Source organism: Pseudophryne corroboree, chromosome 5 (genome assembly GCF_028390025.1).
Source record: "Pseudophryne corroboree isolate aPseCor3 chromosome 5, aPseCor3.hap2, whole genome shotgun sequence".
Taxonomy (NCBI): Eukaryota; Metazoa; Chordata; class Amphibia; order Anura; family Myobatrachidae; genus Pseudophryne; species Pseudophryne corroboree.
In genome coordinates this window covers 342171689-342197494 of record NC_086448.1, presented here as the reverse complement: position 1 = coordinate 342197494, position 25806 = coordinate 342171689, and the positions used below count along the sequence as shown (strand labels likewise).

General features: G+C 40.7%; 1 protein-coding gene and 2 pseudogenes across 1 annotated transcript in view; 2 read left to right on the top strand and 1 right to left on the bottom strand.

The window, feature by feature from the left end:
- The window catches only part of ITGA9 (integrin subunit alpha 9), an 838556-nt gene that overhangs the window by 792663 nt on the left and 20087 nt on the right, over positions 1 to 25806 (top strand). Inside the window, exons 25-27 of the mRNA XM_063922573.1 lie at positions 7054 to 7167; positions 9618 to 9719; positions 24965 to 25084. Of these exons, the coding sequence (XP_063778643.1) occupies positions 7054 to 7167; positions 9618 to 9719; positions 24965 to 25084 (336 nt within the window). The remainder of the gene's footprint in view (positions 1 to 7053; positions 7168 to 9617; positions 9720 to 24964; positions 25085 to 25806) is intronic.
- LOC134930240 (5S ribosomal RNA) lies at positions 15734 to 15852 on the bottom strand (annotated as a pseudogene).
- Positions 18159 to 18277, top strand: LOC134929776 (5S ribosomal RNA; annotated as a pseudogene).

The window sequence follows — 25806 nt, the reverse complement described above, 5'->3', positions numbered from 1 at the left end:
GCAGGGTAGACAAGTGATCCACTTCAAAGGCGGTGATTTTTTCTTTGACCACCCTGAGTTCCCTGCCGGCCTCCTCTATCACCAACAGCATAAGGTCCAGGCTGCATTTGTTGGTGATACCGATCCACTTTTTGCAGAAGTCGGGGTTATATCTCCCAATGGTGGGTGAGTTTCTAACCCTAAAACCCCTGGGGATCATACATTCTCTGTGGTAATCGGACAGAGAGATGCCGTGCAGCAGGAAGTCTATCTCTCTCCGTTTTAATTTAAATAGTTGTTGGTACAGTTCATCAGGGCCCTGCTGTTGGTCAGTGGAAGAGAGTTGTTCCTTGAAACGTAGCCGGTCTGCGTCCTCGTCCGTGAAGCTATAGACGTCTCCTTTCTTGATATCCAGGTGTTTGAATCCACGAACATCCTCCATGGTGTGCTCTAAGGTGCTGTTAGTTTATGCAGGGCTGCAGACACAAGGCCTGCAGCAAGCAGTGTCCAGTAAAGTGCAGAAAGCGTGCTGTAAAATGCCTATTGCAATATGAAAGTGCCTTGTGCCATAAAATTAAGTGCTTCCAGTGCACCAACCCGTGAAGATACTGGTAGGGAAGGGCTCCTCCGCAACTGCGTGAGGCAGCTACTCTGTCATCCTGCTGCAGGGAAGATGATGATAGTCGATAAAAATGCTGGGGTGCCTTGGTTCCGGCAGTGAGCCACACTAATGACTCCTGAATTGATATTTATGAAAGATTAACCCGGCACTCCTGTATAGGGTCTGCGTGCCCCGGTGCCATCAGTGAAAACTGGATACTGGAAAAAAATGCTGCGGCACTCAGGGTCTTGTAAAGCAATCAAATATGTATTGGCATCACAAAATAAAACACCAACGTTTCGGGGTGTCTAACCCCGTTGTCAAGATGTGAGAGTGAAAATGAAAAAGAAACTACTTACCCTTGTAGAGACAGAACCCGCCAAACCGGAGAGGAAGCCGCCTACGGTCCCGTCGTGTGCGCTGCGTGTCGCTGAATGATGACGCGTGTACGCGTCATGGGGCGCATCTGTGTTGTCACGTTGCCAAGCAACGGGCTAAGCACGGAAGTCCTGGAACAGTGCGGCTGTGAAACCCGAGAAGCAGAGTGTAAGCACCACATAGTGAACTGTGCCCTGCACCGCTCGGCAATCAAAGCGGCCATCTCTGGCAACCCCTCTGACCAGCCAGTAGCCAGGCATTTCCAGGAATTCCGACATCGGCTCTCTGACCTCAAACATATCATCATAGACCATGTACCCAGATCCCTACGTGGAGGAGACCGGGAGGGCCTGCTCCTACGCAAGGAGGCGTCCTGGATATTCAAACTCAATAGCATACACCCGACTGGTCTTAATGAGAGGATAACATGGAGCATCTTCGGGTAGTTCCCAATGGAGGAATCTATCATGTTCACCTATTTCAAATAATACCGTTCCCAATATGCAATCGGGACCCCGCTCTCTGGCACATTGCAGCATATGTGGCCAACAGGCTTCTATGCAGTATTTGTAACAGATTGAGTGCAGGTCCCTATGGCGGACGTGACATTGGGAACACCCACCTGGTATCCCAGACCAAATCATTGCATTTATGTAATTACTGTATCTGCACTATACTAGGTGCCTGCACTTTTCACCTCTGCTCACCCTTGTTTTACTTCCTCGCTCTCTTCTTCCATGTCGATGTAGTGTTTTATTGTGCAGCAGGCTGATCCATTACGTGCCGAATGGCCCCTTATTCACTATAATGTATACAGTAATTTTCATGGGGCATCCCTGGCTCACACAGTCCCTATCAGCCCTGCAGTGGTCACAGCAGTCTGTCCCGCTAGTGTAGTATGCATGTGCACAGTTCACTATGTGGTGCTTACACTCTGCTTCTCGGGTTTCACAGCCGCACTGTTCCAGGACTTCCGTGCTTAGCCCGTTGCTTGGCAACGTGACAACACAGATGCGCCCCATGACGCGTACACGCGTCATCATTCAGCGACACGCAGCGCACACGACGGGACCGTAGGCGGCTTCCTCTCCGGTTTGGCGGGTTCTGTCTCTACAAGGGTAAGTAGTTTCTTTTTCATTTTCACTCTCACATCTTGACAACGGGGTTAGACACCCCGAAACGTTGGTGTTTTATTTTGTGATGCCAATACATATTTGATTGCTTTACAAGACCCTGAGTGCCGCAGCATTTTTTTCCAGTATCCAGTTTTCACTGATGGCACCGGGGCACGCAGACCCTATACAGGAGTGCCGGGTTAATCTTTCATAAATATATATACATATATATATATACACATACCTCCCAACTGTCCCGATTTTTGCGGGGCAGCCCCGTTTTTTGGGGACTGTCCCACCCGCGAGCCACAGTGTCCCACATGTGTGGGGGTGGGGGGGGGGGGGGAGTTGGGAAGATCCTTTCATGCGCATTGAGCGTCTATTCACGGAGACAGAGGGACTGGGTCATGCCAGCATCTCACAGAGAGCTGGCCATTCCCCTACAGTGACGGAAAACAGGGGCGTGGCTCACGATTGCGGCATTACCGTGAATCCACACCCCTCTTCTCTGAAGCCAAGCCCCCTTTCCAAGGGGTCACGGCTTTGCCGCACAGGAGTCCCGCTTCATGCTTCATCAAAGTTGGGAGGTATGAGATATATATATATATATATATATATGGCATCCAATATAGTTGACATCCACGGTTGTGACAACTAAGCATTGCACTACAGGATTTGAAAAAAAAAATTTATGTGCAAAAAAAAAAACAGGCAGAGTAATCCATTACACTGTGTGAGTCAATGCGGCATTTTGAAGCCACACAGGGCTCCTTCTTCAGGACCTCAGTGTAACATACAGCAACACATTTGTTACACAGAGGTCCTGAAGAAGGAGCCCTGCGTGGCTCCAAAATGCCGCATTGACTCACACAGTGTAATGGATTACTCTGCCTGTTTTCTTTTTTGCACATAAAATCTTTTTTCAAATCCTGTAGTGCCATGCTTAGTTGTCACAACCGTGCCTTGTTAGTTCAGCAGGGGCACACACAGGTACATTGACTTTGACTTTCTAATAGAGCGCCAGCTGATATCGGATTGTGTGTGTGTGCGTGTATATATATATATATATATATATATATATAAATATATATATCTATCTATCTATATCCCATACTATCACATTAAACCGGGGCACTCATGAATTATACAGGTTCTGTGGCTGACTGACTTCAAGCCGGCATTCCACCTGGTTTTAGTCAGACACAGATCCTGTGTAATTCATGAGCATCCCAGTTTAAAAGGATAGTATGGTAAGCCTTTATATACAGGTATTTATTTATTTTTGTTTTGTTTTCCTGACTGATAACATAATTCTTGTACTATCTGAAAAATGCCCGGTGAGTGGCTTAATATTTTTTACTATATACAGTATGTAGAACATAGATCACTGGCACTCCACATATTCCAAATACATCCTGTCCTGGTGGCATCCTGGGTACATTCAATACCAGCATATATGAAACTGTAAGGCGGCACTCATGGGAAGTTCACTGAAGTGAAGGTCCCGTGAGTGCCACCTTAAGGGCCCTACAGACACAGCGATCCACCGCCGAGCTGTCTGACCGCCGATACGGCAGACGGGTGACCCGGCGGCGGGGGGGGGCAGTGACGGGGGGAGTGAAGTTGTGGGCATTTACTATCTGCAATGTTTCTCTTAGAGAACTGCATGTAAACACCATCTTGTTAAATTTTTTTTAACTTTTCCCGTTAATTAACAACGTGTATTCTATCAAAACATGTAATATTTTTTTACATAATATGCTTAAAAATAATCTTTAAATATGTATTCCTTCATTTACTGTAAACCTTCATTCCTATAGCATTCCTATAACATTACATTTTAAGTAGTATGTATTTAATATCTGATAATTAATCACTTCATACAGTACCTATTTCTGTCATACTAATAATGATTTTATCTATGCTTCTACAAGACATACTAATAACATGTATTTGAAAAAATACAACTGTTTATTAAACAAAAATTGTTCACAGACAGACACCGCACCCACTGTAATACTTACCTTTCCGGAGTCCAGTGTCGGGAGATGCGGTCACAGCGTAAATCACCGGCAAAATGGCCACTGTGCATGCGCAGTAGCCAAATTAGTCTCCGGATCATGGCGGGTGCCATCTTTATGGAGATCTGCACATGCGCAGTAGACTCCAGCGCCGTACAGAGGAGGGGGCCTACGGACTCCTCCTCTGTTGAAACACCCCTGGCGTGTGGCCACTTCCCCTGGGGCTCTGAGAGCTGTCCCGCAATGCATCTTCTTCAGTCCCCCGGTAAGGCTTCTGGAACAAGCTGCACTATATGTGTGGCAAATGTACTGTAGTGTTTTGGTGCTGCACTGCATCATTTAGTTCATGATGGTAGCAGTGTGTGTCAGCAGGGCCGTAACTAGGTTTGTGCCAAGTGTGCTCAGCCCACAGCCCTATTTTAGGTATGTGTGTGTGTGGGGGGGGGTTACCATTTACCTTTCTGGCACAGGGCACCAAAATGTCTAGTTACGGCTCTGTAAGCCAGCAATAAGTGCATGGTGATAAACGCACCAGCCAATCAGCTCCAACATGCAAACTGACAGGAGCTGATTGGCTGGTGCGGTTATCACCTTGCACTTATCACTGGTTTATCACTTCCTTATGCCTTCTCCAGGTTAATACATCTGTCCCATTCACCTCTCACATCAATGGCACGTGGTGCTCTGCAGTTTCCACGTCGGTTATTCTTAATGGTGCCATCTGTCCAGTCATGATACACCTTCACCACTGCAGCATGCGAACAGTTCACAAACTGCGCTGTTTCAGAAATACGAGTCATGTATGTGCAGACGGCCTATCGCACACCTTCGGGTAAATTTACAAAGGTGGGAGTTTTTTTTAGAACTGGTGATGTTGCTCATAGCAACCAATCAGATTCTGCTTAACATTTATCTAGCTGCTTCTAGAAGACAATAGGTAGAATCTGATTGGTTGCTATAGGCAACATCACCAGTTCTAAAAAGCTCCCACCTTAGTAAATTTACCCCCTTGTATACTCACCAAGCCTGCACACGACACGTGATATACTTCATGGGCTACACGCTACTGACGTTAAATGTAGGACGTGGTCATACAAATGTGACTCGACCGGTTAGAGGCATCGAGAGGGAGGAGGGCACTAAATTACCTGGGCCCGGGCTTGCAGGAGGGGGTCTGCACCCCCCCTGGCATTCTAAGGGTCTTTTCACAGTAAACTCCCTAGTCACAAGTGCACAGAGTTTGGTAAAGGTAGTTATGAACAATATCCTTACACAATAGCGGTGATATACTGTGTTGTGGTTTATTCGAGATTTTCAGCTTGGCGCGTTGGCAGAGCCTGGTTCCCTGACATTGTCTGGGCTGGATGCATCATCGCTTGAAAAGTGATAAAATGGAGAGTGAAAAAGTACCAGCCAATCAAGTCCTAACTGCCATGTCACAGGCCGTGTTTGAAAAATGGCAGTTAGGAGCTGACTGGCTGGTACCTTTTCACTCTCCATTTTATCACTTTCCAAGCGATGATGCATCTGGCCCTCTGTCTCTACAGTATGTGTCTAGCACAGATTCCAGAGAGAGCCCCCCCTGCCTAAGCTCTTACTGGCTGTCTGCTAGACACAGTCACAGCCTCATTTTTCCTCCTGCTCTTCTCAGAGTTGAAACAGAGAGAAGGGGTTAAGGGGACAGAGATAAAAGAGAGGGGTGACAGAGATGAAGGAGAGAGGGGTGAAAGATGGCAGAGATGAAAGAGGGAGACAAGCAGATGTATGAGAGAAAGGAGGGACAGAGATGAGAAATAGATGGAGTGGCAGAGATGGGAAAGTGGGGATGACACCTGTCAGTGCATAGTGCTGAAACCTTTACCTGATCTCATAAAAAGGAAAACAGGTATTTAAACCTACAACAATTGTCTATACCAGAGGTTCTCAAATGTGGTCCTCAAGGCACCCCAACAGTCCAAGTTTTAAGTATATCCATGCTTGAAAACAGGTGACTTAATTAGCACCTCAGTCAATTTGATTTAACCATCTGTGCTAAGCCATTGATATACCTAAAACCAGAACCGTTGGGGTGCCTTGTGGACCACATTTAAGAACCTCTGGTCTATACTAAAATGCTACTTAACACAAGAATAACTGAATGCTAAAATGTTTACATTGCTGTACTGTAAAACTGTTACTCATCTATAAATACATAAATGAATGTACAGCATAGTTATATTTGTACCTCATAATTATAGTTGTAGTTTGTTGCATTATGTTATGTATATATTTGTCATGCAGCCAGTACCGTATATGATAGCAATGATGGATGATTTTTCCAGAGATGTCTGCGTGCTACTGCAAGCTAAACAACAACAAATGTAATCATTATCACAAAGTGGTTGAACTGATTATAATCAGCAACACTGAGGGACTGATGAGGTGGTCTGTTCCTTCAGTCCCATATTTGCAGATGGCATACTGTATGTTACTGAAGTAAATCAGCAGAACACAGAAAGTGAAATTTGTCTTAAAGATGAAAGAACAATAGTAGTCAATTTGTGTTTGGTGTAAAGCAGTGGTTCCCAAATGCGGTCCTCAAGGCACCCCAACAGTCCAGTTATTAAGGACATCCATTCTTAGCACAGGTGACTTAATTAGTACTCAGTCAGTTTGATTATACTATCTGAGCACAAGTAGGGATATCCCTAAAACCTGGACTGTTGGGGTGCCTTGAGGACCGCTTTTGGATGCACTGGTGTAAAGTGTAGATTACTCCAAATCTACACTTTAATATTATGAAACAAAATGGGGTGAATATATTGCAAGCATTAGGTCATGAGGGAAGACACATTAATTATTCAAATAACAAGTATTTGAAAATAAACCTACTGTAAGAATTTGTTTTAATAGATTCCATAATCAACTGCTGCTAGAATAGGTAACATAAACTAATTATATAATCCTTAATGTTTTTTAGGATTGTAGCAGATCAAATTGTTTAGAGCTGGAATGTAATTTAACATTATTAGCGAAAGAAGAGACTCGAAACATTGATGTTTTTATGCTACTAAATACAGAAATATTGAAAAAGGTAAGACTATACATGTCTATATATACATATGCATATATATATATATATATATATATATATATTAGTACAGGTTGAGTATCCCATATCCAAATATTCAGAAATACGGGATTTTTTGAGTGAGACTGAAATACTGAAACCTTTGTTTTCTGATGCCTCAATGTACACAAACTTTGGTTAACATGCCAAAGTTATTAAAAATATTGTATTAAATGAAGTTCAGGCTGTGTGTATAAGGTGTATATGAAACATAAATGAATTGTGTGCATGTACTCAAACTTTGTTTAATGCACAAAGTTATAAAAAAATATTGGCTAAAATGACCTTCAGGCTGTGTATATAAGGTGTATATGAAACATAAATTAATTGTGTGCATGTACTCAAACTTTGTTTAATGCACAAAGTTATAAAAAATATTGTCTAAAATGACCTTCAGGCTGTGTGTATAAGGTGTATATGAAACATAAATGCATTCTGTGCTTAGACTTGGGTCCCATAGCCATGATATCTCATTATGGTATGCAATTATTCCAAAATACAGAAAAATCCGATATCCAAAATATTTATGGTCCCAAGCATTTTGGATAAGGGATACTCAACCTGTATTGTGTGCTTACAGTAAGGGTTTATAAGACTGACCAAGAACAGATGACGTTGTTAATAGCCCCTGGGCACTGGCACCCAATACACTATGTTGCCAGTTGCCACCCATTTCCCATCAGCCCTTCTCCCATTTCACTTGCCAATCTATGCACCCTTTTCTGGTTTCTGTTCTGTAGATACAGAAGCCTGTGACAATTACACAGCAGTACGGTTTGGTAACATCATTGCAAAGTTCACTTTACATTACTATTACTTTAGCAGTGATTAGCTAGCTGCATTGCTGTTTATAATAATTTATGTGTGCAATATGCTAATAAGATATACAGTACACAGTGTCTGCAGTAAACAGTTCAAATTATTTTCTCAAAGTCCTTAATGAATATGGCATTTTAATGCACATGCACATTAAGCAGATGAGCTAGTTTATAGCCAGTTTATAGCTTGCATTCTTTTTTTGTTGTTTTTTTGTTTTAAATATTACTATTTACAGGCCTGGAGAGAAATATTATATTTAATTGTAATAATATGCAATATATATAGCTATTTTTTATATAATTAGCTCTTTTAGATATACAGGTTGAGTCTCCCTTATCCAAAATGCTTGGGACCAGAGGTATTTTGGATATGGGATTTTTCCGTATTTTGGAATAATTGCATACCATAATGAGATATCATGGTGATGGGACCCAAGTCTAAGCACAGAATGCATTTATGTTACATATACACCTTATACACACAGCCTGAAGGTAATTTTAGCCAATATTTTTTATAACTTTGTGCATTAAACAAAGTGTGTCTACATTCACACAATTCATTTATGTTTCATATACACCTTATACACACAGCCTGAAGGTCACTTAATACAATATTTTAATACATTTGTGTATTAAACAAAGTTTGTGTACATTGAGCCATCAAAAAACAAAGGTTTCACTATCTCACTCTCGCTCAAAAAAGTCCGTATTTCGGAATATTTAGATATGGGATACTCAACCTGTACCTGTACGGATATATCTTTATTCACCTAGTATTTTTACACTCTACAGATGTGTAACAGACCTTTCATTGGTGCAAAGGATCTGCCTGCAAACAGGTGGATCTCTGCATACGCAGAACCCAACATGACCACAACTAGTGCAAAAGCCAGCCAGTTACACCAATTAAGCTGCAGGTTAACATGTGACTGAGTTGCAAGCGACTTTGAATTGCCCTTAGTTATATGCGCTTGTCTATAACGCATACACAGTGCAAAAATATGCCCAATCCATCCGGAAAACAGACTGGCATGCAACTCTGTTTAAGCTACATTATTGCCATCTGTAACATAAATTATATATAGTGTGTGTGTGTGTGTATATATATATATATATATATATATATATATAGTGTTCCAAAAGTCACAGTACGCCCTTTTGTTTCAAAAACTGTGCAGAAAATGTGAAAACTGACTTAGATTGAAGATGGCGCACATGTTTGGTACATACCCTAAAAGATAGCCCACCGCACCCATACCTTACTGGAGTACTCAGTTTTCCCATTTCCTGCACAGTTTTTGAAACAAAAGAGTGTAGTGTGACTTTCGAATCACCGTGTGTGTGTGTGTGTGTGTGTGTGTGTGTGTGTGTGTGTGTGTGTGTTTCTATATATATATATATATATATATATATATATACATTAAATCTTATGTAATTTGCATTTTATAGTAAGTGGTAGAACAAAACAAAAATGTGTTGATTTTATTCAGTACTATTTTTTAAGTAAGGATCTCTATTATACATGTAAGACTATATTGCCAAGATGATTCGACTATGCTGCCTCTGTTTAAATGTGTTATATACTGTATTCCACAGGACAGTTCGTCAGTAATCCAATTTGTAACCAGAGCCCACTTGACAGTAGATTTAAAATTATGGGCAATAGAAGTACCACATGGGAATTCCCACGATGCAACAGTAAGTATACTGTAACTTAATATGCTTAAACCATTTGCATCCAATTAATATTTTAATGGATAGATATAAACAGAGCATTTTATAAAAAGTATTCTTATGATTTAAAGGGGAGGCAGTCAATTTACTGGCTGTCAGGATGCCGACACCGGAATCCCGACACCCGGTGAAATACCAGCAGTCGGAATCCCCACTTGGGTGGTGGTCCACGCCACCACCCGAGGGGAACATAACCGCGCGGCGAGCGCAGCAAGCACGCAAGGGGACACACTACGCTCACCGCTGGTATCCCGACTGTCAGGATCCTGGCATCGGTCTCCTGATCGCCGGGATCCTGTCAGCAGAGATATCATACTGATCCCATTTAAAGAGCTAGTCAGCATTGTTACCATGAATGGCTAGATCGTTAATTTTAACAGTTGTAGAGTCCTGCTTACAAATGACTCCCCACTCCGGTCTGCTTAGTCAGATGGCTCCTTTATTCCGTCACAAATGCATGGTGATACAACATCTGAAAACACTCCACAGCTTCCTGACACTAGCTAAACCCATCAGCCCCAGCTATCGTCTGGGTGCTATTTAGCATCGGAAGCCCCACCCATCGGATCCCACAGTAAGAAATCAAAACAAGAAAATGCACCATCAGAGTTTCAAATTATGCAATATATGAATTCATGATAATGCCAGGAAAGATTTGGAGTCTATGACTATAGTGACCAGAGCATGAAGGAAGTCCCAGGAGAATCAAACAAAACAGGCCAAGAAGGACATTACAGACCGGCAGAATTAGCTGCTGCTCAACACCAAAACTGATGAATAGTTACTAGGCAGTATGTGTAACCTCTGTGACTTGGCAGTATGAATTCCTTAGCATTCAGTGAATTCTCTCAATGTCTGTGTAACCAAAGTGAAGGTTTTTAATATTTACTCCAGAACCTGGCCAAGTTCCAAGCCTTACTGCTGCATTTAGTGTAACTGACATAAACTCCGCATGATGTCTAGGAATGATACAGTATCTGACCCTTTCACTTTTTCTAATGACATTCACATGCTGGATAAAGTATGCAATTGTTTTGTTACAGTGGGATGATCTGCCTTGGAGTAAGTGAAATAACTACTCATTATGCAAACTCATATACATGCCCTTATTCAGTTATGCTAAGTACACAGAAGAAACACACTTACCTGGGACGTGCACACCCATACTACTACAGAAGCAACAAGAAAGCTTTCAGCAAGTGCCCAGTGGACCCTCTTTTTCTATTTGTAGTATTCAATGTTTGCATGCAATCATTGTCATTGCATCACCAATAAATAAGGGTAGACCATAGGAGTGTGGATCAATAGATCTTAAGTAAAAGGATAGACAGTCAATAAGTTGACCACATATGGTCCACATTCAAAAGGTCGACCTGCAAAAGCTCTCTCTGCAAATGTTATGTCTGCTACACCTGCAGTGCACATGGTTTTGCCCTGCTGCTAACAAATTTGCTGCCGTGATCAACTCTGAATTACCTCCTTACCATAGTACGCTTGGAGAGAAAAATGAGTCAGGCAGCAGCATTGAGGATAGATTGGAGTGGAGAGAGGCATGTGTCAGGGAGGCCAGATAGGAGATTCCAGTAGTCCAATCTGGAGATGACCAGTGAGTGGATGAGGGTCTTAAGGGCCTGCCACACTGGATGATATTTTTAACGATATTGCTCATATTTTCACCCTTCTGAGCGATATTGTTTAAAATACCGCTCAGTGTGGCAGGTGCGAATGATGAATGATGAGCGATGACATGTAAATGCAGAACAAACATTTAAATAAAGGCGCCAAAACCCTAGAGTCAAACGATTAAGGCATATAATTCAGTCGTTCATGAAATCGCTCAGTGTGGCCGCTCTATCTCGTCATTATTGTTCATCTTGGAATTCGGTAAGTTCAAGGGAAAATAATGAACGATATCGTTCATCGTTCATGTCGTCCAGTGTGGCAGGCCTTTTAGTAGCATCTAGGGTGAGAAAGGATCTAATCCTGGAAATATTTTTGAGTTAGAAATGGCAGTACTGCGAAAGGTACGGAATGTGTGGTTTGAAGAAGAGGGAGTAATCAAGGATAACTCCAAGAGAGTGTACTTGGGGGCTAGAGGAGATAGTTGTGCCATCAATAAGTAGTGAAATTGTGGGACGTCAGATTATGCGGGAGGATGGGAATATCAGCTCAGTCTTAGACATGTTAAGTTTAAGACAGCCCTGGGACATTGAAGAAGAGATAGCAGAGAGACAGCTGGAGAAACGACTGAGGAGAGAGGGGGAGAGGTCAGGGGAGGAAAGGTATATTGAGTGTCATCAGCATAAAGTTAATATTGGAAGTCGAAAGAGTGAATGAGCTCAACTAAAGAGGATGTATAGAGTGAGAAAAAGGAGAGGACCAAGAACAACCTTGGGGAACACCTACTGTACTGTTAGGGGAAGTAGAGGAGAGGTGTAGTCATGAGAGGAGACAGAGAAGGAGTGGTAAGAGAGGTAGGAGGACAACCAGGAAGTATCACACAGACCAGTGTATGGAAGGATTTGCAGGAGGAGAGGGTGGTCCACAGTGTCAAAAGCAGCAGAGAGGCCAAGGAGAATAAGCAGAGAGTAGCGGTCCTTAGATTTGGCAGCATGGAGGTCATTGCAGACTTTCATGAGGGCAGTTTCAGTGGAGTGGAGAGGACGGAAGCCAGACTGAAATGGGTCAAGCAGTGAGTGGGAGGAAAGAAAGGTAGTAAGGTGGCTGTAGACAATACACTCAAGGAGTTTGGAGGTAAAAGTGGGGAGAGAGATGGGTCAGTAGTTGTAGAGAGTGTTAGGATCAGATTTTTAAGAATGGAGTAGACAAGCGCAAGTTTGAAGGCAGAGCGGACAGTGCCTGATGAGGAGGTGGGCAAGATGGGAACAGACAAAACGAGAGAGAGAGAAAGAAGGAGGTGGGAAGAAGTGGGGTCTCGTGGGGAGGTGGTGATAAAGAGGACCGGATGAGGGCCATTACTTTATCTCCAGATACAGGGGATAAAGAAGTGACAGTTGGTGAGATGGATGGCAATCAATGGTCAGGGAAAGGAGGGGCAAGTTGTTGATGGTCTGTTGGAATATGATGTCCTGACGTTTGGAGCAAATTTTGGATGTGAAGTAGGTGGCAAAGTCAAGGGCAGAGAGTGCAGAAGGGAGTCGAGGTAGGGTGGGCAAAGGAGTTTTCTTGAAGTATGACTGTTTAGAGATTGAAAGGGCAGCACTGTAGGATGAGAACATAATTTGAAACGGAGGAAGTCCGCTTTAGTTTAGAGGCACAGGATTCTTTGGGGATGTTAATGTGAGAGAGCAGGGAAGCGAAGGGATGGAGGAATTTAATGGCAATGCCAGGGGAGTGGTAAATGACAGCTACTCGAAGGTGAACAGGTTGGAAGAGGCATATAGCATGGACATCAAATGTAGAGAATGTAGGTTACAGGGGGTATGATTTGGTAGGAGTAACTGAATGATAGAAGGATCCCAACACTACCCAGCACATTGTGTGTGTAACTGTGAGGCCCCCAGCAGACAGAGCAGCAGGAGAAGTGGTGTCAGAGGTGGAAACCCAGATTTCTGTAATGGCTAGGATATTCATTATTCACTGTGAGAGATGTAGGTGTATGATGTATGTCCTGGATATTGCCAGGGTCAGATAAAATGCCTGTCAGTCTGACAGGCATTTTGTCAAACCGTGTGTGCCCAGCATTCATTTTTTTAATGACCATTATGGTCCCAAGACTTGAATATATGTGAAAATATATGGAGTGGTATGAAATCTGTAGTGCATGCAAAAGATGTAAGGGGTTTATTTAAAAAGGAAAGCCAAAAGTGGTATAAAAATATTGCAAAAAATAATGCAATTTTTCACTTTCAAATTATTACCGTATTTAATTTCTTTGGCTGCTGCATCTTTCGCATCTGATAAAGATGTCTGCATGCACTGGTCAGCATTGGTGACCTCAGAGTCACACGCTGTCCAGAGAGTTATACGGGGGAAGCGCAAAAAACCTGTGCAAAAAATCCCTGCTTTTCTCCATTTCAGCAGGATAGACATAACACCAGCTAAAAGTGTCATATTGTTTCGCTTCCTCTATATAAATTCCGTTCCTGCTCTAAAGCCTATGTGGGCTGCAGGATAAGAATGCAGAAATTAAGACAGAAATCTATGATTCTATGAACTTTTCAAGTAATTATATACAGAGAAAACAAAGATTTGGCTTTCTTTAGCTACAGTGCTGGAGCAAAGGTTTTTTTAGTTTATTAAATAGACTCCTAAGTATATTTCTGAGTTAGAAAATGACTGCATTGGAAAGATGAAAAAATTGGCTACATGAACTTTTCAGAAACTCTAATTTCGTAAAACTGAGAAACATGGTGACCAAACATTTTCACATGCAACATACATTTTTTAAGCTGTTAAATTCAACAAATATATTTTAATTGTGCATTAAAATGCGCATGTTTTAGTTTCTTCCCTTCAGAAGTTTTGACTTAGAGTTTCATTGAATCATGCAACTTAACCAAAGGTGCCCAAACATTGGTACTCAACTATACATGACATTACATCTGAAGTTTGATAGGAAATGTTGAATACGCAGCGCTCACGTATTAATGCAGCTTATTGAATAGAACCGCAAAAACAAATGCGACTCTGGATTGCCTTTCCACTTGGCAGAGGATCTAGCAGTTGAATTCTTGTAATGGCTTCTTTTTACATACCACCCCCGCAGCACTGAGAAACTAAAATATGTTTTTGTAAGAAAAGGTCAACAATATTATACGTTTTCCCCTGACACTGCTGTTTGGCATATTCATTCCACTCTTTTGGCACAGGTAGACTGAAACAGCACACAACACAGCTACTTTACTGTAAATGAAGTTTTCTTTTCACTCACAGGTCAAATCTGCAAAGCTTAGGAAACCTGCAGCTCATTGTTTTGTCAAATGCACCAAGGAGATTGTATTTTGATTAAAGTTCAAAAACCAATGCGTATCTGAAATTATCCCCCCAAATATTTGCAACAACTAGCCTGCATTGTGCTTTGCCTTTTGACTCTTGCCAGCTAAAATGTTTTCACTAAAAAGAAAAACATTAACAAAAATCAAGAAGATTAGCTATAAGCTTCAATATGAAATGTGATGCAAAATCAATGCTTTATTTGTAGCTCTTTGGGAAATTCAAATTTGAAATGGTTTTCCCTAAGGGATCTTTAAAATATACTATTTTAAATTCCCCTCCCTCCGAGTCCTAGATACTGTATATACATGTGTTTATCCGTAACATGGAAAGAGCAGTTTCTGGTTGTTTGTAATACAAGCTACTAGAACAGGGGGTTCTACTAAAGCTTTTTCATGACTGAACCAGATTGTAAATCTGGGTACACAATAAGTGATATATCGCACACTATAGCTTTCCGACGTAGATTAGAACAAAACATTGCATGCATCTCATAGTATGTGCCTGCAATTGCACGTTCACGGGGGATATACGTACAAAAAGAGAAAAGTATGACTCTTGTTTGGGCGCACTCTTGTAAAAAACTAGATGTTAATCAACAGGTGATATGTCTGAGAATTAATGAAGTCTTTATTGTCTACTCTCTAAAATGCAAGGGGACTAAACGCAACAGATTAAACAAAACACATCCGTAGATATGTCAACTGGAGAAATAGGTCTCCCAAAATAAAGGAATGTCCAGATCATAATTATACCTGGATAAGTGCATATTGGAAGGTAGCCACATATCAAGCTGCTTCCATCTGCCCAAGATCTGTGCAAACTGTGTTTGAATTGATGTGGCCCTGAATTGGGTTACACTCGTGAGTGGGAGAACCCACACACTGGGTAACAATTCTAGCAATTCTAGCAATTAGCCACTGTAATTGATAAGAGGAGTAACGATTAGAAGTAAATGGGTAAGAGGATGAAGTATAAGTGGTGATACTGCTGTTGGTGTGGTTTCCACGGGGAAGAGAGTCTCCCTACTTCACTGGGTATTCCCTAGAGGTCACCCATCTAGGTACTGACCCAGTCCACCTCCGTTCAGCTTCCAAGATCGGACGAGATTGGGCGTGAACGTAGGGGTATGGTCGTAGGAAGGTTTGACCCTGTAGCACCAATGAGAGTGCACCGAAATGGGAGGATGAATTCCTCCACGGAAATGAAATGCTAAGATTGCGACAAGAAAAGAATAGTGGTAGATAAATGAGTGTGAATCTGCTGTCCACGTTAGACTGAAGAGACGTGTCTCCTAGGGGGACACGCTCCCCTGAATCGTGGATGAGAGTTCACAGAAGGAAGAACAGCAGGAGGAAAAATGAGAAAAAATATATATGGATAAAGGAAGGTGATGAGATTGGATGGTTGTAAAGAATTACAGTGGATCCCTTAAAATCTTCCCTTATTTGGATTCTATTAGAACCTGATTCAAAACATATATAAATATATCACTGTGACAGGTATCAAAAACAAATTCCAAAGTAAGTCATGATAATCATGATCAAATATGTATCGCTACTTGTGTATAACAGATTCCAATGGCATTTGATACTAAATTTATGCTGTGCACCAAACCTTAATGTCACTCGCGATATTAACAGTAAATACTTGATCAGAACAAATATTATTGACTGACATAGAACAATATATGAGGAAAACAGGGAAGGGAAGGAAAATTGACACCCATACAGTTTTCTCTTAGGTGAATGCCCTCAGAGGGACAGAAACATAAAGTACAGAGTTTTGGAGTACCTCAGGCAGAGTACATGTAGAGTCACACAGCATCTGTCCTTAATTATACTTGGACGTGAGGAAAAGAGTTTTTTATATTGCACAATATACTTAGGCAAAACAAGGATATACCATGCTCTTTCACTGAAAACACCCAACAATAGTAACGACAGAGATTCTCTCTGTAAAAAGACAACAGGCTTAAGCGAATAGAGCAGATGAGTATTGAGTGTCACTCATTCAATTGGTAGGCAGACGGGGTACCTGCAAAAGATGCAGGGCCACCAATGCCTGCCCCTATCGCAAGGTGATGCAAAAAGGTACCTAAATGAGATAGTACACAAATATGTTATGCAAATAGGCTGGAAACTCCAGCAATATTAATGATTTTTACAAAGGCAAAAAAATTTAATGCTTATGCATGAGTTCGGTGCATTAAAATAAATGAACTTGAATAAGTATCAAATATCACCACTCCAAGTATCAGACAGATGAGGTGCCCGCAAGGAAAACGTGTTTCACCCGGTCACGGGCTTCTTCACTTCCATTCTGAGCAGAACAACTTGGAGTGGTGATATTTGATACTTATTCAAGTTCATTTATTTTAATGCACCGAACCTATGCATAAGCAGCACATTTTTTTGCCTTTGTAAAAATCATTAATATTGCTGGAGTTTCCAGCCTATTTGCATAACATATTTGTGTACTATCTCATTTAGGTACCTTTTTGCATAACCTTGCGATAGGGGCAGGCATTGGTGGCCCTGCATCTTTTGCAGGTACCCCGTCTGCCTACCAATTGAATGAGTGACACTCAATACTCATCTGCTCTATTCGCTTAAGCCTGTTGTCTTTTTACAGAGAGAATCTCTGTCGTTACTATTGTTGGTGTTTTCAGTGAAAGAGCATGGTATATCCTTGTTTTGCCTAAGTATATTGTGCAATATAAAAAACTCTTTTCCTCACGTCCAAGTATAATTAAGGACAGATGCTGTGTGACTCTACATGTACTCTGCCTGAGGTACTCCACAACTGTGTACTTTATGTTTCTGTCCCTCTGAGGGCATTCACCTAAGAGAAAACTGTATGGGTGTCAATTTTCCTTCCCTTCCCTGTTTTCCTCATATATTGTTCTATGTCAGTCACTAATATTTGTTCTGATCAAGTATTTACTGTTAATATCGCGAGTGACATTAAGGTTTGGTGCACAGCATAAATTTAGTATCAAATGCCATTGGAATCTGTTATACACAAGTACCGATACATATTTGATCATGATTATCATGACTTACTTTGGAATTTGTTTTTGATACCTGTCACAGTGATATATTTATATATGTTTTGAATCAGGTTCTAATAGAATCCAAATAAGGGAAGATTTTAAGGGATCCACTGTAATTCTTTACAACCATCCAATCTCATCACCTTCCTTTATCCATATATATTTTTTCTCATTTTTCCTCCTGCTGTTCTTCCTTCTGTGAACTCTCATCCACGATTCAGGGGAGCGTGTCCCCCTAGGAGACACGTCTCTTCAGTTTAACGTGGACAGCAGATTCACACTCATTTATCTACCACTATTTTTTTCTTGTCGCAATCTTAGCATTTCATTTCCGTGGAGGAATTCATCCTCCCATTTCGGTGCACTCTCATTGGTGCTACAGGGTCAAACCTTCCTACGACCATACCCCTACGTTCACGCCCAATCTCGTCCGATCTTGGAAGCTAAACGGAGGTGGGCTGGGTCAGTACCTAGATGGGTGACCTCTAGGGAATACCCAGTGAAGTAGTGAGACTCTCTTCCCCGTGGAAACCACACCAACAGCAGTATCACCACTTATACTACATCCTCTTACCCATTTACTTCTAATCGTTAATCCTCTTATCAATTACAGTGGCTAATTGCTAGAATTGCTAGAATTGTTACCCAGTGTGTGGGTTCTCCCACTCACGTGTGTAACCCAATTCAGGGCCACATCAATTCAAACACAGTTTGCACAGATCTTGGGCAGATGGAAGCAGCTTGATATGTGGCTACCTTCCAATATGCACTTATCCAGGTATAATTAAGATCTGGACATTCCTTTATTTTGGGAGACCTATTTCTCCAGTTGACATATCTACGGATGTGTTTTGTTTAATCTGTTGCGTTTAGTCCCCTTGCATTTTAGAGAGTAGACAATAAAGACTTCATTAATTCTCAGACATATCATCTGTTGATTAACATCTAGTTTTTTACAAGAGTGCGCCCAAACAAGAGTCATACTTTTCTCTTTTTGTACGTATATCCCCCCCGTTTTTTTGACTCTGGGCGCACCACCACACGGACGCATAGTTATTGCTAATATCTAGTATTATTGTCCATTTCTGGCCTTCATATATTACCATGTAGTTTCGAATCTTGGTCGGTGCAGGATCAACAATCCTTCTTTTTTTTGTGTAATTGCACGTTCACGGCGGTCGCTCATCTCATCTTCCTATCTAATGTGCTGCACGTCAGATGGAAAATTTTAGTGAACGATGGCATGCAGTAACAAACATGCTGTAACGACTCGTCGCGCCATCGTACACCGGATTGTGCAGTGTGTATGTAGGCACAATGTATCATTACATCACGCCATACTGTCACTCGGTCAAACATCATTCTATTGTGTACCCGGCTTAAGCCTATAAATCAGTATGTAGCTGGTGCTTAATTTTTTTTTATTTTATTTTTTACTAATAATGTATAAGTTAAAAAATAAATAGGGTCTGGGGGGCATTTGCAAAAATAAGCCATAACGGCATAATATGGGTTCTGAAAAAAAATACCCTTTCATTTTTATTGTTGGAATCAAAGTGGGAAGATTGGCCCACACTTACAGTATCAGAACACTACCATGCTGTATGTATATCCTAAAGTGAATTGAAAGACTTTAAGTTCTAGTATTAATGCTTGGGAAAATATACTAATGTAAAAAAATACATGTAATTTTCCCTCCAATGGAGCTAAAATTATTTAAAAACTACAATCAATATAATACACCCATATTGCAGATTTTTGTGCTGTAAATTGTCAGAACCTTTTTCACCATTAATGTGCAACCAGCAAAATACAAGTGCAAAATAATTTGTTAAAGAAAAATGTTAAATACAAAAACCTGCAATAGCCAGGTTGCAAAAATTGCACACCATTTTGTAGTGTGTACAGTAGCTGTGTGCAGAGTTGACCAAACACATCAAAATCATTTTCAAAGAAAGTGATAGTGATCAACCCCAAATATAGAACAGCTGTTCCTGTAGGATTTCCTTGCTGCTTCATTGGTTGTATCCTACTGGGCTAACCATGGTATATAAGATTTCAAAACCTCTATAGGATCTCATTGTTGACTATAGCAATCACAAGCTATAAAAGAATTTGAAGTGCATTACGTGTATCATAAATACATGGAGAAAAAAATGTCATTAACGTTGCCAAGATCTGGACTTCCCTCAAAAGTTGATGATCAGGCATGTTACTAAGAGGCATATGACAACATCATCATTATTATTATTATTATTATCCTTTATTTATATGGCACCACGTGGGGTCCACAACGCTTTAAAAAGTACAGAAACAGCATGAACAAAACATGAAAAAAGTGTCTTACAGTACATAACATTCAGGACATCTTGGATGTCATCTCGCCACCTCAAACTTAATATTTCCAAAACAGAGCTGCTTATATTTCCACCGGCCAATAGTAGGTACCAACCTGATATCTCTAACACTGTTGAGAACTCAACAATCAATCCTACATCACAAGCTCGCTGCCTAGGTGTCATACTTGACTCAGAACTGTCCTTTGCTCCCCACATTCAATCTGTCTCAAGATCTTGTTACATGCATCTAAAAAACATATCCAAAATACGACCATACCTTACACAAGACACTGCAAAAACTCTAATCCATGCTCTCATTATCTCCCACATTGATTATTGCATTAGTATTTTTACTAGTCTTACCAAAATGAGACTCGCACCACTACAATCCATTCTGAATGCACCTGCGAGGCTAATCTTCCTTGCTAGACGTTCATCGTCTGCAGATCCACTCTGTCAGTCCCTCCATTGGTTACCTGTATTCTACTGTATTCAATATAAGATACTTTTATTCACACATAAGGCCACTAATCATACTATACCAATGTACATCTCTTGGCTCATCTCAAAATATCTCCCAACCCGACCTCTCCGATCTTCATAAGATCTGCGTCTCTCATCCACACTCATTACTTGCTCCCATGCACGATTGCAGAACTTCCTTCGGACTGCACCCACTCTGTGGAATGCCCTACCATGCAAGACTCTCCCCTAGTCTCCAAACCTTCAATCGTTCCCTGAAAACTCACCTCTTTAGGCTAGCTTATCACATTCCAGAACCGCTCACTCAACCTTTATAAGCTTTCCTATCCGATTATATCCCCACTGTACAGTCCGCACATATCCTCCACATATTTTCTCTTTCTTAACTTTCCCTTCTTTCTGACCAGGGTTCATCATTGCAATCCGATGGACAAATATGCAATAGATAATACCTTTCCTTGTGTATCAATGCCTATTTCCCTATAGATTGTAAGCTTGCGAGCAGGGCCTTCCTACCTCTGACTATTTATTACCCAGTTTTGTTGTATCATTGTGTCCAATTGTAAAGTGCAACGGCATTTGCTGCGCTAAGAAACTGTTATTAAATAAATACATAAACATGGACCAGGGTTCATCATTGCAATCCGATGGACAAATATGCAATAGATAATGCCTTTCCTTGTGTATCAATACCTATTTCCCTATAGATTGTAAGCTTGCGAGCAGGGCCTTCCTACCTCTGACTGTTTATTACCCAGTTTTGTTGTATCATTGTGTCCAATTGTAAAGCGCAACGGCATTTGCTGCGCTAAGAAACGGTTATTAAATAAATACATAAACATGGACAAGGCTTATTAACATTGCTGCATCAACAGTCATAAGACTGAAATAAGCAGCAGGGGCGCAGAACCCAAAGGTTTGGTTCTGCTGTTGGCAGTGGGATGGAGATGATATAAGTAAGGGAAGGAAAAAAAGCACCTGAGAGAAGAGAGCCTTGCTCAAGCTTACAGTCTAAAGAGAGCTTGCATTCAAAAGAGAGGATCTAAGGCAAGTTCTGTGAGGACCAGGTTGCTCCGTCAGTATCATGTATACTGTTTATTTCTAGGCTATTGTGTAGGGTGGCAATACAGAAGGCAGTTTTCAAACAAAAAAGACATGCAAGCCTAAATTTTACTAAATAATTACTTTAAATCACCCAAAACAATTCAGAAAATCCTTTGCCTATGAGACAAAGGTTTTTGGTCTAAAAGATATGTTTGGCGCAGAGTTTGCCATACCTACAATACTATAAAGCATGGTGGTGGCAGGTTCATGCTTTGTGGCTGCTTCTCTTCAGCTTCTATGGGGCTGCAGTCAGGGACATAATGAATAATTTCAAAAATCACAAATATTTTGGCACATAACCTGTTCTCTATCAGAAAGAGGGATTTCACCTTCCAAAATTATACAGAGACATAGCACACATCCAGGTCCACAAAGAAATGGCTTCAGAAAAGGTAGATCCAATTCGGAAGAGCCAAACTTGGAACCGTCCAATCAGAACCCAGGCATCAATACCCTTAAAAACCTATGGAATGACTTAAACATGGCTGTGTTCATGAGAACCCCTCAGTTTCATGGACCTTGAACATGTTTGCAGGGAACAGTGGTAAAAAATTTCAAAGTCAAGGTGTGCATATACTTATTCAATAAGTCTTACTGCTATAATAAAAGTAAAATAGTCTTCCATAACTTTTTTCACATGTTTTCTATTTGCTTTTCGCTATCATATTGTTCACTGCAACATAATATTAAAGGTGGAAAAAGATCTGAGGTGATTTATCTTGATTTCAGACTTTGCAGCACAAAAATCTGCAATATCCACTGTATATTGTGTCTCACATAGGAAGGCCAAATGTCAGATACATATACATGTATGCAGATATCTTTCATTTTATAATTATGAAATTTTGTACTGGTGGCTTAACAATATTAGGCAAATTCAAAGTTAAGTGCATTTTTTTCCTATAAAATGACAATAAAAAAGGCATACATTGTTATGTGCTACACAGAGAAATCTCCATTGTCCTAAAAGATAATATATAATCCAGTATGGAAGTAGAGGTTTGTATATAATAACCATACAGTATATTTGTATGCATACACTTGCAAAGTGCATTTCCATTTAACCTACTGAGATTCATAGGAATGTCAATAAAACTATACACTGTGTTCAGAAAGCTGGGTTATATGAACGGAATGTTTTAACACATTGAAAAGTGAAATTGGGTAGCCTGTTGGAGCTATAAAAGTCATTCTATATGCTGGCGTACAGTACCTGCAGGTCTAAAAGCACCAAGTATTCTGAAACCTTTATTCATAGGAATGCAGAGATTTGGTTACATCCAACTTGTCCTCTACATTGTCCCCTTAAGGGAACCCCACCTTCTTTTTATCACTTTAACATATGTGATCTTGAATAATCTTGAAATGGTATTTCTTTCTCTATGGGTTGTGTTCACCGAGAAGACAACAATATGTGGTTTGGTTAGTTTTCTTTTTACACTACTTTCATCTTTGAATGTGTCTTCTAGGGGAATGTAGTTGGAAATATATTATAAGCCACAATTATTCTTGCATAACCATAAATGGGTGACAGTTGCTGCAATCCTTGTATTTGCTCTAATATCCTTTTATTTTTTAAAACCTAATTCTTTATGACTGTATCCAGTTCTAAATTAATGTGCTATTTCCTATAAGCTTGTGCCCATGTCTCATACCAGTATTTTTTAATTTATTATGTACTAGTAAAAGTGATCCTGAAATTGCCAACATAAATTTGCTACTGGGTGGAAAATAAAAGTAGTGTCTGCTCTGGGTGTTCTATACAAACTTGACTTTCCTTGTGTTTGGGTACTGTATGTACATATGTTCAATTATGCAAGAGCAAAACATACTAATTTGTGTTAAACCTGCTAATATACTGTACATTAACACATAATTAGTAACTGCGTTGTAAAGTCACCCAGTAACAATGACCTTCTACTGTCTATGGAACAGCAAAATCACACTGATAGGCAGGTTCGGTATGATTAACCGGCGGTCAGAAGACCGATGTCCGAAAGTCAAAATACTGGTAACGAGCGCAGAGAGTCCCCTTGTGGGCTCGCTGCGCTCGCCACGCATTGGGCCCGGTGGCGAGCTTTGCTCTCCACACTATTATATTCCCCAATGGGTGGTGGTGTGGACCACCGTCTAAGTGGGAACACCGAGCTTGATTCGGGATTCCAACCGCTGGCATTTCCCCAGCTGTCAGGATCCCGGTGTCGGTATCCTAAACGCTGGGATCCTGACAGCCATTAAATTAACCACATCCCTGGTAGGCACTGCTGCTAATAGGAAGCTATAGTAACATTGTGGATGATTAGAGCACAAAGCTTATAGTTTCTTCAGTCAATTTCGGCCAATAGGAGTTCAACTTCCTAACAGACTATAGTGAGATCCGATGGCTTCCTAATAACGGATATATAAGAGAGGCAGACGTATTTTTATCATTGCGTGTGTGTGTGACATGAGTCTGTGCTGTGGTGCACCACGGCAGTATGCCTTCACAATATGGTGTCACAGGGGCTGATTTAAAGTCAAACAGGTCTGTGTGCATGGGCGCCAGTTTTGGCATACACATTTTTGCACAAGTCAGACAGAATTTAACCAGATCTGTCTTTCCATGAAATTGGGTGTTTTTGGGTGGCAATTAGGCGGTGACAATGCAAGGGCACAGAACCGCCCTGACTTGTGGGAGTGTATTTAAAGCTCTGCACATTTCTGAGCTGTGCTTACAGTAAAGGGAGGGCTCTCTTCCTCCTAGCATAGGTCTGGTGCAGGTGTCCATACTAATGCTGACCAGAGCTGGATTAAGACATTGTGGTCCCGAGGTACTTAAACAGGGGGACTCCGTATGATATCTAATTAAGAGCAGTTTTTCTCAAGACTCACGGTCTGAATACTGATAACATGTCAGTCCACCTTTTTGTGTTCCGCAAAAGCACAGGCCCTATGGGAGCCTTTTAATAAAAGTTTGCTATCTATTCATATTTTTCACAACAAGTATTTCCTTTATTACCATACCAGATTATAGAATGTCAGCAACATATTTTTTCCCTGTCCAGTTGTACCAATTCACTCTGTTCCTTTTATTTATATAGTAATACTGCTAGTCCTTTTGCAGCTCCATGGAAATGGATTCAGTCTACTGTTTAGGCAATCTCTGCTCTTCACATGTATCTTCAATGGCAGCATTTGTTCATTACATGAAATACTTCTCTCCTTATTTTAAATGTGGAAATTTATGTGTGTGGTGTAATAGTGTTTAAGCTCTTGATGTAATGTCTCTCCAGGCGGTCTTTGAAGCCTTGCACAATCTAGAACCACGTGGTTATGTGGTCGGGTGGATCATTGCCATCAGCTTACTCGTTGGGATGCTCATATTTTTGTTGCTGGCTGTGCTGCTATGGAAGGTAAGCTACATTAAGTAAACCTAAGGGTAGCAATCACTATCTATATCTATCTATCTATCTATCTATCTATCTATCTATCTATCTATCTATCTATCTATATCTGTCTATCTCTCTCTCTCTATGTATATATGTAGAGTTTCCCAAAAGATGAAATTATAGCACTCACCACACTGACTGATATCTTTAAAGATCAAATAGAATGAAAAAATGTATTAAGAAATGAAGAAAAAAAATATAATTTTTGACAGCACATACCATGTCCAAAAAAGACAGACGTTTCGGTCCCAATCCAGGACCTTTATCAAGGTATCTGCAGCGGGACACTCAGGCAACAATGGTAGTGATAATACAGATGCACTGGTAGGGGAACAGGTAGGGGAAGCAGTGTACAGCAAAAATTACTTATTATAATTTCACCATATTTTCAGTATGTCTTAATGAAGCCATGGGAAGGAAATTCACAGCAATAAAAAAAATTCATAAAAAATAAATCACCACCAGGGGGCGTTTTTACACTCGTAAGATATCAGATATGCAAATTAATTTAGCACATTATCCCTAATACCACTATTAACAGTAAACAACATCCTCACAACCTTTTACATTTTCATTTTGTTTTAAAGTCAAAATGACATTAAATTTACGAGAATATACATTTCTGTTGAATTTATTTTACCAAAGAGCAAATTCAACACCACAAGCTTTGCGGAGATTTAGGTAAT